At 40.3% G+C, this 12,701-nt stretch overlaps 1 protein-coding gene across 1 annotated transcript in view; it reads left to right on the top strand.

Annotated features, from left to right (window-relative positions):
- The window catches only part of PLCB1 (phospholipase C, beta 1 (phosphoinositide-specific)), a 457,703-nt gene that overhangs the window by 357,051 nt on the left and 87,951 nt on the right, over positions 1–12,701 (top strand). The window contains exons 15-19 of the mRNA XM_010007158.1: positions 5,693–5,763; positions 6,380–6,476; positions 9,925–10,009; positions 11,098–11,222; positions 12,197–12,351. Coding sequence (XP_010005460.1) covers positions 5,693–5,763; positions 6,380–6,476; positions 9,925–10,009; positions 11,098–11,222; positions 12,197–12,351 — 533 coding nt within the window. The remainder of the gene's footprint in view (positions 1–5,692; positions 5,764–6,379; positions 6,477–9,924; positions 10,010–11,097; positions 11,223–12,196; positions 12,352–12,701) is intronic.

The raw sequence follows: 12,701 nt of genomic DNA on the forward strand, positions 1-12,701 counted from the left end.
AAGCAGCATATTACATTTAACTTGTTCATTATTAGCAGAGTTCGTACAATCATAAAATAAAATAGAAAAGTCACTATAATTTAATGCATATACTCTGATAATCCCCATGCAACCTGCAAGGGACCATTGTGAGTGTTGATATGCAAAACTTGGTAAGAAACAGTCTTTGTCCTGAAGAGCTTCAAACCTAACTGGAAAAGACAGAAGTGCAGAGAAAAATAAAAAGTAAGAATTTTCTCTGAACCACGGGAGCAGATTAGCAGCAGGACAAACACCAAAATCTGCATATGCTGATTCTCAGCCCAGTATCTGCACTAGATTTTCTTCTTCCTATTAAGACTGAAATTTTGGATTGATAGAAGTGTGAATGTTTATGTCCCTATAGTAGAGTAGTTACTGATCAAATTGAAAGCTGTACTAGAATATAAGTTTATTTCTATTTGCCATTAACAACTTTTTATTCCATTGTTTGTAATTTTTACTAAACTAATTAATTGAGCTGAATATTTTCATGCTGGCAGTTTGCCTCAAGCAGGATTTAAAACTTAAAAAAAATCTTGCTGTATTTGTGGATAACATTGTTTATCCTATTAGAAGCAAAGAAGGAGTTTTCAACTATTGTGTTAAGAAACTTTGAAAAGGACATGCTTTGGAGCAGGGCTTGGATTTCAAAGGAAGATTCATTGTCATGTCAGGAATAATTTAATACTGTTTTCTTGATTTGCTTTAGACAAATCCCAAGCAGCAGAAAAATAAGTGTGTATGCCAGCTGAATCCTTTCCAACACTTGAAGTCAACCTTGGATTCCTAACACTCCATTTTTGTTACCAGCACATAGGAGAAGCCAGTGGCAAAGCATATGTCCTTGGCTTTCAGGGTGCCTGATCTGCATAGAGGGTAACAGCTCTGTCTTTCAAGACCTCTCTATGAGCTTTTGTAGAAAAGACCTGGGCTGTGTATCTAGATGTTGATGAAGATGTAAGGCAGGGGGATCAAACCCATAATAGGGTGTGTAATTTTACAAATGAGCTATGAACATTAGGTCTGCATTACCTATATTACAATTTCTGTTAAACATAGGTTGAGAGGATGAACACTTACAAGTGAGAAAATGCTAGAACTGAAACTGCAATATTTATATGGTCACCTGGTTCATCTGTGACTTGTAATCCTTCTGTCAGCCATTTTTTCTCCTTTAGGACCTATGCCTCTTGTGGAGAATGCAGTTAGTCAGTATTGTTTCTCTCTGTCATTCAATACTTGATCCTAGATCGAGCATCCTCATCTTGCAGTAAATTTCTATCAGGGTATCCAGGCTGCATATGAGCACTTGGCAAACAGCAGTGAATGTACCTGAACAGTACCCGTGGGAAGTGAAATAATACTAAGCCAATTTTATCTAAGGACAGCCAAGGCTGAGAGAGCTTAAGAACAGTTTAGGGATGGCTGACAAGGAGCATCCAGGATCTGATTTTTCAAGAATACTTTGGCTTTTTAAGTATTCAGAGCACAACTCCAGAGATTTGAGCTACAGCTTACAGCTATGAGCATGCAGCATTTCTGTAATTCAGATGCCACCTTTCTGTCTGGGAACATTTGAAAAAAAAAATTAAAAAATTCACCATTTTATAACACCACTGTGGCAAGACCCAGTGAAGAGCATGGTTCCTTGGGGCAGTGCTCAACAGCCACCCATGACACCCTTCTTTTCCCTGCCTCGTTCCTTATGTGCATCTCAATATCAGCAACATGTGATGCTGGAGCACTGCAATGATGGTGTTCCTCTATACCCAGTACCAATTTCTTTCTGCAGCATGGGAAGTGTAATGCAATTAAAGACTCACTTAAAAGAAGCCTAATTCTTAGCATTTCTTAGCATGAAATCTTTCAATACCCCAACCTCAATATAATCTTTGCATTTAGGAAGTTGGGCGTGTTATTCAAATAACTCTGTTGTATTGTATAGCTCCTGTCAGAATTACTGTTGTTCTCCAGGAGGAAGTTTTGCTGATTTAGCCTTCTTGAGATTTTAAATTAGGTTTTTCACAGCAGTGGAAAAAACATGGAGATTCATACTTCATTTGATAGCAAGCTTCACACTGCTTGAGGTCAGTTTTAAACCTAAATAAAACACTCTTTTCATAAGTCTATAAAACATACCATATGAAATCTATGTGGTGGTGATATAGTGACAATAATTTAAAAAGCACTTCTGAAATGAGCTTTGCAAGGTGACTTACAAGATGTTAATGAAACTGCTGTAAACTTCAGTCAGGTGTTTGTCAGTGGGAAAAGGTTTTTCTGCTGGCAAAGCAGAAAAAAAAAAGTTCTGAGATAACACTTGTGAGGTAGATTGTCATTTTGGTAAACAAGATTCTTAGACTGGCTGTTTTAGCAGACTGAATGGACATAAGAAATTAGATTTCACTACAAAAAGAACAGTGGCAGTTCTGCAGGTACATACAGTTTGCCAGAGGTAGGCCTACACAGAAAGTAGCCAAAACTTGCTAATTGAACAGCATTGACATTGTTTAGAAATTGGTTAATTTCTCACTGATAGGATAATATTTTTATCAGAGTGTAGTGGTTGCTGCAAGGAAAGAGTCACGGGAAGACAGAGAGGGTAGGATTGGCTCTATCATTTAATGATGGGTGAATAGAATGCTGGATAAAAAGTTTTAGGCTTAGTATGTAAGTACATTGGTACATTGCTGCTGCCTGGCAGCTGAGGCCCTGGCTCAGTGTTACAAAGGAAAATGTTTTAGCAAACTGAATAAAATTCATTTTTTCTTTTTTAAAAACAACAAGTGCTGATGTACAACCTGTGGAAAAGAGCAATTTCCCCCCACAAGATGCTGGTGCCTGCTTAAATGTTACAGAACTAACAAGCTGCACCAGCAAATACCACATTTATAATTCATTCTGGCTGATATTTTAAAGGAGTCTGAGAAAGCAGATTACCAAATTCCTCTGAATTTTAAGTAACTTATAACCTTTTGTTTTATTAGGCTCTCAATACCTGCCAGGCTGCTGAGGCATCGTGACAATAGATAATATTTAGCACTTCGCTTGCTTGCTTAACCCATGGTAACAGGGACTTGGCTTGTCATTCCCAGCTCTCCTCTCCAAGTCATCTTCCATACAGTATTGCTGTGATAAATCCCTCTGCCCCTCAGTTGGGATTCAGCCGCCTTTGTCTACTTGCCTGATGAGCACTTCTATGCCTTCCTCATGCTGCCCCACTCACTAGGGGCAGCTTCTTGAAAACATCCCTGAAACTCTCCCATTATTCCACTGAAAAGTTCCCTGTGCCCTTCTCCCTGTGAGCAGTTGACAATTTACCTGTGTGGCAGGGAGCAACATCTTTTCCTTTCTTAACAGTTTTCTATTTGCCTCTGTCCATGGGTAGTGTCTTGTCTCATATTTGGGGGGAAAACCCTTGGAGCAGGGCTCTTTACTTTCACTGTATTTGTGTGCCACATAGCATGGGAAGATCCTGTCCTTACCTGGGTCTGTAGTCCCAGCTAAATGCAAGTAATATTTTTGCCATTACAGTTCATTGTCCCTTAGACAACCTAAAACCTGCATATTTGACTTGACCTGCAGAACAGCTGCATATGCCAGTCCACGTGCATTTATGATACACAGTGTGTGTGCCCTCCAGGGCAGGGGTAGGAATGATGCCATGGGGCTGGTCCCACCACCACTGTAGGAGAGTGAGTGTGAAGGCATCTGCAGCACAAGGCATCTCAGTCCGGCCAAGGCTTGCTCTGACTTGGTGTCGCAGCAGTGTGATAGAAAAAGAAGGCTGGGTTTGAGTGTAGGACCATGCTGCTGGGTGAGAGGCAGCGTGGATGTAGTCAGGCTTTCTAAAACACTAGTTTTTATTCTGTGTTTGCAATCCCATCTATTATTTGTCCTGGTTTTGCTGTCTGATGCAGAACTTGAAAATGAGCTCTGATCTCCTTGGGAGTTTTCCTGTTAAATATTTTTAAATAAATGAATAGTATGTTGCATACTTTCTTCCCTGGACACTTCTAGCAGGAACAAGCTATCAGCCACCTGGTATCTCAGCAGTGCAAGTTGGCTGAAATCTGCCCATGTCCCCCATTTTGTGGACTATGCAAAGTGTTATTTTGCCAGTGTGTTTAAATCAGCTGAGACCTTCACATCCAAAGATTGTCACTGTAAATCCTGTGAGAGCTCAGCTGGCTCTTTGCAATGTGTTGAGGTTCCCTGAGCCATCCCTTGAGCCTGTTGAGCAATCATGTTATTTTCTTCAATGAAATGTTCAGGAAGAAATGTGTTCATGAATAAAAGTCTGACATTTCAACATCTGCATCTGGAAAGAAACATAACCTGGGTAGTCATAATTTGGTTGTGAAAGGCACACTCATTATTTAAATCATATGTGCTCTCCATGTCTAGCAGGGGCCCACTGGGCACGATTCAGGGACTGCTGGAACAAAGAGAAGTCTCTTTATTGACTCAGTGGACTTTGGATTAGACCCTAAATTGACAGGAGGAACTCAGAATGAATTACAAGTCTCTGGAGAGTTTGGGAATGCTGCACAGTGGTTAGATTTTTGTGCTGCCAAAATGAAATTGCCACTGCTGAAGAAAGCTGAAAGGTTTGTGGAATAAGATCTTCATGGAGAGTTGTCAATCTTATAGGTGTGGATATAGGTGGCTGCAGTATAAGTTAAACCTTCTTTTCCAGAGTCCTCTTAAGATGCGTAGCGTATACTTTATGACAGCCAGACCCACAGGAAGAGTTACCAATGAGAAAAATAAACTTGATATTCCTTAATGGTTTAATTTCTGGTGCAACCAAATGAAATCATTTTGGAGATGCAGGGAGGCATTTGTTAATTAACAATAAAGAATAGTATCATGCCCATAGAAATTTGATGACTACATCACAAGTGGGAGAGGGAATAAAATGTGTTTTATTTGGTCCTATTTACTCCATCGGTATGCTTTAGGGAAAGGATGAGCCTTTTGCATCATCTACACATTGTTGGATTTGCACTGCCCTCCGCCGGTGCGTTCGGGCCGTGCCGTGCAGGAAGGCACCCCAGGGCGGTCTGGGAAGGGAACTGGAGTCCCGATACAGCCCTTAGCTGTGCCCCCCTCAGCTGTGCCACATCACTGCCATGTGCCGTCATACCTTCAGAACAGATGCGTTGTGCTGAACAGTCCTTGCTGCCACAGCACCTGAGAATCTGTACCATTTTCACCTGTGGTGTCTTCACCCTGTGCTGTTGTGTGTGCGCTTCCCAGAGGGGCTGCAGGCATCCACCCAAGGCTGGGCAGGGATCCTGCAGCAGGCAGGCAGTTTGAACTCCCAACTTCCAAGCCCCAGGGCTGTGGCACAAGCATGGGAACTGGTTTGTGACACTAGACCCACGCGCTGAGCACACTACTCACACCACAACGTGCTTTTTCTCAGTTCTGGTACCTACCCCATGATTTCCAAACACTGAGCATCCAGTAGATGCAAAGGAAGACCTTTTGTTTGTTTGGACAATAAGAATTTATCAATGCTGAGGATGGATGAATCCCTCGAGATTGTGCTGTGACAGAAAGCACATGTATAATGTAGTCACCGTTAAGCAGTGCTATTGCACACCTTTCTTGAATTTGCTGCTAGTGTTCAGCCATCAATTGTCTTCTGCTTAAAACTTTTCAGGAGAAGCAGAGATCGAGAGCGATGACGATGACGACTATGATGATGACTGTAAAAAGTCGTCGATGGATGAAGTAAGGGTGTAGATGCGTTTTATGGTAACGGGTCGATTTCAGGAGTTGTGGGTTGGCTTGTGTTACTAGGGTGGGACTACCACCTAGTGGAGAAAGGGCGGCAGAGCACTGAGAAACGCCAACTTTCTGAAGTTGCCTGTTAATCGCTTTGTAAGCACATCCTTGCTTTGTTTATTTATATTTTTATTTCCTGAAGAATAAGAATTAATAGCACCACATCTGATCTGTTTTAGACAGCTGCTCGTGGTGTATTTGGAATTGTTGAAAGAAAAAACCTGACATAAAAAACTTAGAGCTATATTTATTTTTTATTCAACAGTACTAATAAATGTGCTCAGCACTATGCATGCACAAAGGTAACGTAGTCCTTCCCTAGGAGGCAAATGGCAGGCATGAATACAGCAGCATTTTAATTAAAAAAATAAATAAAAATAAAAAAGCAAATTGTCTTTGTTAGTATGTGAAGCTTCTGGTGTGAGGTATTGACTTCACTAAGTCAGGATAACTGGAAGGTATTACAGTCGACAGAAAACCAAGCTTTGGTATTTGTGACCTCTGGTAACCACCATGGATTTTGACAGGTCAAAACTGCAGCATTTTCTCTTCTCCATCCTAGGGTACTGCTGGAAGTGAGGCTATGGCCACAGAAGAGATGTCTAACCTGGTGAACTACATTCAACCTGTGAAGTTTGAGTCATTTGAAGTATCAAAAAGTAAGCTAAGCATGAGCAACATCTTATACTGGAAATAACCCAGGAAGTGTTTGGAAGAAAGTCTAACCTTCCCCAGATGCAAATTCACTCATTCCTGCCTCTATTTATTGTATAGAAAAGACCATCATTTCATCCCTCTGGCTTCTGCAGAAAATGCCCTGCTAGGAGTGCACTGGGTGGCATCCCCAGTAAACACTGCAGCATCTTTTCCTTTCTTGGTGCAGAACCCCCTACTGTTTGCCCGCCCTTTTTCACTTTGTTCTGACCCATTGCAATATGCTCTTAGAACTTTTTACTTAAAGAAGTGTATAACAATTTAACATATCACGGATTTGTGGAGGCCTTGGCAGAGGACAGGTAATTGACACCTAAGCCCATACCTGTGTACAAGATGTAGAATTTACTCATCATGAATTATAAACGTATAAGTTATCTACCTGTTCATTCATGTGTGTGGGTATTTATACAGATGTACACACAAGCATCCACAAAACCATGCAGAGGGCTATGTTTGTTCCCTGTAGTAGTGTCCCTTTAGATGTTTGTAATCTCCTCTAGCTCTAATGAGAATTACAAGAACACAGTAGGAAGGAAATATTCCTTCAGGAAAGGAAACCATGTGAATCTTAGCAGGACAGGGTTATGCAGCTGTTACAAAATTGGCTTGTATAGATTTCTTCTGTTCACATGCCTGTGCCTTTCTGAGTTTTGTAAAGAACTGGTGATGTCCAGATTTTTTGTCCTAAGTCTTGATGTGACCTTTGATCAATCATATTGTTTTGGTGAGTTCATAATGCTAAGGAATTAATATTTCTGGTATTTGGGTTGAAAAAATCACTCTATGTTAAATGTGGCCATTTCATTAAAGCAGTGGCCTTACACGGTGAACGTTACTGGCTGGTGAAAGCAGTGGACACTACAGCATGACTTGTGTGTTCTGGTCTTAGTCCTGTCCTGGACTCACTGCTGGAGCATCAGCGAAAATAAGCTGAATAAAGGAATTAGATTAGGATTGTTTTTTAATTCTCTGCCTATCCAGTTGCTGCCTAGATTTCATTTCTGTTTACCTGACTTCATTTCCCTAAGTGGAGAGCTCCATATTTGTCTTTTATACAGAGTATTCATCTCAGTGTTACAGCATTTCTCCAATATAATATTTTCCACATCAGAATTTGTTTTGATTTGTGATCCTGGCTTCCCTGGTGATAACAGCACCTCACTGCTTCTGTCATTCATACATTACAGAAATGCATTTTCTGGTCCTGCATCCAACTTGTTAAAAGAAGTGTTGATCAGCACTGGATCTGTAACACTACCCTGATTGCCCTCACTAGATATGTTCCCCCTCTCTGACAGCAAGTAGCTGTAACTGTATTTTTCAAGCAGTTTTTCAACAAGTTGTTCATCTGCTCCATAGCAACTTCCTTCTGATAAGGTAGCACAGTGCAAAGTATTGTGAAAAAGAAATGTGTCTCCTGCACAGTCTTTTCTTCAAACAGCAGGTTTCCTAATCCTCTCCAGATACTGGAGAAATAATTGCTTTTATTTTAATTAGGATTTTGATTAAGCCCTGGACCTTTAGTAATCAAGTCATTTAACAGGTACCAGTTCTGATTTCCTACAGATGCTCTATTTCATGATAAAGCTGAGAGAAACAGTATATTGCTACAACAAATACTAAGACCTGTATTCTAAACAGAATGACACCACTGTGTATGTGTGTTGTCAGTGCTATCCCATTAGAAAGGGGGAAGGATGAAATAAGAATTATCTAAGTGCCTTTATAAGGAGTTAAGATGGAGGATGGCTGGAACAGTCTGGAGGGAGCAAGGATATTGCTTGTTTGAAAGGAAGAGGAGTGGTAGGACAGCAGCCTCTAGGGAATGGCAGGAATCTTTTGCCATTAGGAAATAACAGCTATGAATAATGGCAGTAGCACGATGGTTGCTAATTAGAAATAAGGACCACAATAAAGTCTTCAGTCCCAACTCTCCTACAGGGAGAGAATCTCCTTTGGAAAACCACAGTCATACTCTGACACTTACATACACACTGAGACTAGTTTGTACTTTACAAACTGGCAGCACATTTTCCTCTCACGTTGGCCCAAACAATCTAGTTCCTCACTTCTTTGGATCCACTGTTTCCTTTTTGGCTTCCCATAAGGCAAGTGCCCACCTGTTTCTGTCCTGCTTCTCTCTGCAAGACAAGTGCTTTTGTTCAGTTTTATCCCTCTCCTGCAGCTTCACAGTTTGACTTCAGGGAGCTGGCCAGGCTGGCTTCCTGGCCATCCCTGGATTACTGCAGCATAATTACTTCTAAAACCGGATGAGCGTTTTCTCTGCCTTATTGTTTGCTTTCAATAAAGTGGTGAAGCTAGGGAGTTCATGTTTTAACTCAGGCACTGTTTCACTTGTTTTTAAAGAGAGCAGTGCTGAGATACCTAATGGATATGAGCTCCCAACGCTGTGGCCCCTTCTAGGCAATCTACACAGCTGATTGTGACAAAATGGGAAGCTGTTATTTGCAGGAATTCTTACCTTTTATACAAAAGTGCAAAGGAAAAAATATTGAAGCTAGAAAGGTCTTGACTTAGGCTCTCTGCAACAGCATGTTGCACAGGTACATTGAAAGGCTGTGCAGACATCAGGCAAAGGTGAGCAGTGATACACAATTTCATGTGTAGTCTTGCTGAATTACAAGCTTAGGAGGAGCTTTTCACCACTGTCAGGTCAGAAAGTCTGACCAAATTAAAGAAGTCATAGAAACTCTGTATGAGTCTGGCATTTGGTCTGAGGACCTGCTGGTTCACAGGAGTGTACCTTGAGGCATGATTAGATACCAATGTTTCCATGACTATTTGAGACAGCTATGACCTTACTCTGACATCCTGAGGATAACAAGAACTGCTGTAGGCACAGCTAGTGCACTGCTTCGTTTAATCTGATACGGACGTTAGTTATTATAGCTTCATATTGGCTCAAAGTCCTTGCATCTGCCTGCAAAGACAATGTGAAGATCCAGCAGGGCCCTCTGTGTTCCCCACGAAAGCTGCCATACTGCCTCTGCATCTCACCTGTGAGCTCTGGGGTCTACATCTCAAATATATCAACATGGCATTTTGCAAGCAAACATGAGAGATCTCTGCCCGTGCCCTGAATTTCTGTTGCCTGCAGCTGGAGCAGTAGCAATCTCAGGCAGTACCAGTACTCTTAATTTGGGGAGGGGTAATATAAGTTCAGACAGGGCTCTTAAGTATATGCAGAATGACCTTCCTGCTGCCAGTAAACAATTATGTACATAAATTCTTTGAGATCAAGGTGAAATGAGCTGGTGAACAGGGGATGGGATAAGGGGACTGTGATTAAATCAGTTTTTAGCAGCTCATGTGCTACATACGATTTAATGCATTAACGTGTCACTTTTTATTTCCCCTTTAAACTTTCAGAACGGAACAAAAGTTTTGAAATGTCTTCCTTTGTGGAAACCAAAGGGCTTGAGCAACTGACAAAGTCTCCTGTGGAGTTTGTGGAGTATCCTTGACTTTCAGAAAGCTGCTTCCTTAGCCTTTCTATATCTGAGATCTGTTACAGGGCTTATTGAAATTTGGAGAGAGGAGCTGGGGAAATAGAAAACCCAAATGAAATTTGTAGATTTGACTGTCTTCCTAGATGAATTAATTGGCCTGAGTTCTGATGAGCTAATTAAAAAAACTGGCATGAGTCCTTGTGCTGTGGGCTAGGACTAGAGGGAATAGGTGTAATCTACATATTGAAGACCTGATACTTTATATTGTCATTGTTAACTGTATCATCCTATATGAGGTGGTATGGGTTACAGTGAGCAAGTTATCAAAACACGGCTGATGTTTTTTTGCAAAGTCTTATGAGAGAACTTGCTTTCCTATCATACTTCTAGTTCTAAGAGCACTGAGATGCTTTATTGCCATGCAATTATTATTTTTTTTCTTTAGGATTTTTTATAACTTTTAAAGAAAAGCTAAACAGCATTCTATTTAGACCTTTTGATGTTTTTGAATGTCTCTCATCTTGGCTGCAGTTAAGAATGAACAGTCAAGATAAAGTAGTGCCTTAAAGAAGATTAATGGAATGGTGTTTCCACAGATAAACTGCAGCCTTTTCTCATATCTGAGATTTGTAGATTCAGCTATAAGAAGTGCACACTCATGATTTCTGTCTGGATGTAGAGGCCAATTCTAATGCTTATTCCAGAAGAGCACTTACTTTTTAACTGAGCACCTCTCCCCCACCACCAGAGTTGTTTACAGCTATTTGGCCTCTAAAAATGCAATCTTAGGAAAATGCCAAAGTATTAACCAAAATGATAAATGGAGTTTTATGAATTCTATCTTGTTAAATGCATGTGCTTGTGTTATTTCCTTGCTTATTCTGTATAGGAAAAAACAGCACCTTTTGTTGCCCCGTATTTATCATATCTCCCACAAAACTGTGCACCTCTGGAAGATTTATAGTTGCAGAAGTCCAATAGGGATCCCACTGCCATTCTGTAAAGAATCCCTGCATTTAAATATTGTAGTTGTGCTTCTCTGCAAAATGCTTTTTGTCACACATGTACTCTATCTTAACCACTCACTGTTTAGATACAACAAAATGCAGCTAAGCCGGATTTACCCAAAGGGAACACGTGTAGATTCTTCAAACTACATGCCACAAGTCTTCTGGAATGCTGGCTGCCAAATGGTTGCTCTTAACTTCCAAACTGTAGGTAAGTGATGCTGGGCTCTAGATTTTGTAAGCTGTCCCTTGCCATTTCTCTCAAACAGTTTCTTACATATGAAGGGCTTTATGCATCAAAAGATGCCTAGTGATTGAATGATACTACAGAGCTGTTATTTAACATTTTAACAGAGTTTTGTTGTGTTTTTTTAAAAACTAGGAATGTTCATAATTGCCACGGTATAGCTAGTAAAATACACATACATCATGCCCTCCATACTGTCATCATTTATAAGTGGTTACCATTGAGCAGCATTTCAGATCTAACAGAGACTTTTTCCTGTGTCTTCCAAAATCTCAATAAATCAAGGCATAAGGGACTTAGCCAGCAAAATCCACTTTGGAAGCAAGTGTTTAAGAAACAAAGACATTTGGACTTCAGGATGCACAAGTCACTTGAAATTGAGTATGTCTGTTCTGAGACATAGAGGTATTTCCATCTACTGCATCCCAGGACATATCCTGGCCATGCTCTGCCTCTGGGCACATGTTACCATAGTATCATTCCCTTTTTCCTTTCCATTTGTGCCCATGTATATATCATCTTTCCATGGAAAGCAAACCCCCACACAGGCTGGTAGTCTGCAGAGTAATAAAAACTTCTTGGGCTAGTTTCAACCAAGTATCAAGCACCCAGTGTTAGGTGTTAGAAGACATTAGAAACCTAAGTACTCTGCTGGGTTGGGTACAACAGTGCATCACTGAGGGACTTAAAACCTAAGAGTGTCAAAGCTTCTTTTAAAAACTGAGTACATTAGCTTACAGATGTCTTTTACTTGGGAAAAGAATCAAAGACAGTTGCTGCAATCACATATGAAACCTCTTATAACAAGCAACAGCGTGTCATGAATACCTGTTTACATTACAATTGGTTTGAAATTTCAATAAGTAGAAGTATTTTATTGCTTTGTTAAGTGCTTATCTAAGCAGAATGTAATTCTTACCAACATTTTTAATGCCTAGATTTGTCTATGCAAATAAATATGGGAATGTATGAGTACAATGGCAAAAGCGGATACAGGTTAAAGCCAGAATTCATGAGAAGACCAGACAAACACTTTGATCCATTTACTGAAGGTATAGTGGATGGAATAGTAGCTAACACCTTGTCTGTCAAGGTACGTATGCAGTGGGTAAAATGAGAGCATAGATATATTTCTGTTATGCAGTGTCCTAGAAAATGACCATACTAAGTCAAGAAAGCAGAACACATTTCAGTACATTTCATTTTTACATTACAGAGGATCTTCCACCTTACATTTCATAATGTAGGATAAATATATGTATTTTCATTGCATGTATTATTTTTCTTACAAGTGATTGGGAAGTAAATGGGTTTAATAGTAGTTTAGCTTTGGTTTTAGTAACTAAGAGCTGAATTTAAGACATGCTGTTACGAAGTGGTAGGTTGCACTGGCATGGCTATAACAGTACACTGTTTAGGATAAATAAGCTTTCTATTTCCCTA

This window comes from Chaetura pelagica, unplaced genomic scaffold (assembly GCF_000747805.2).
Source record: "Chaetura pelagica isolate M959 unplaced genomic scaffold, ChaPel_1.0 scaffold111, whole genome shotgun sequence".
In the NCBI taxonomy this organism is placed as follows: Eukaryota; Metazoa; Chordata; class Aves; order Apodiformes; family Apodidae; genus Chaetura; species Chaetura pelagica.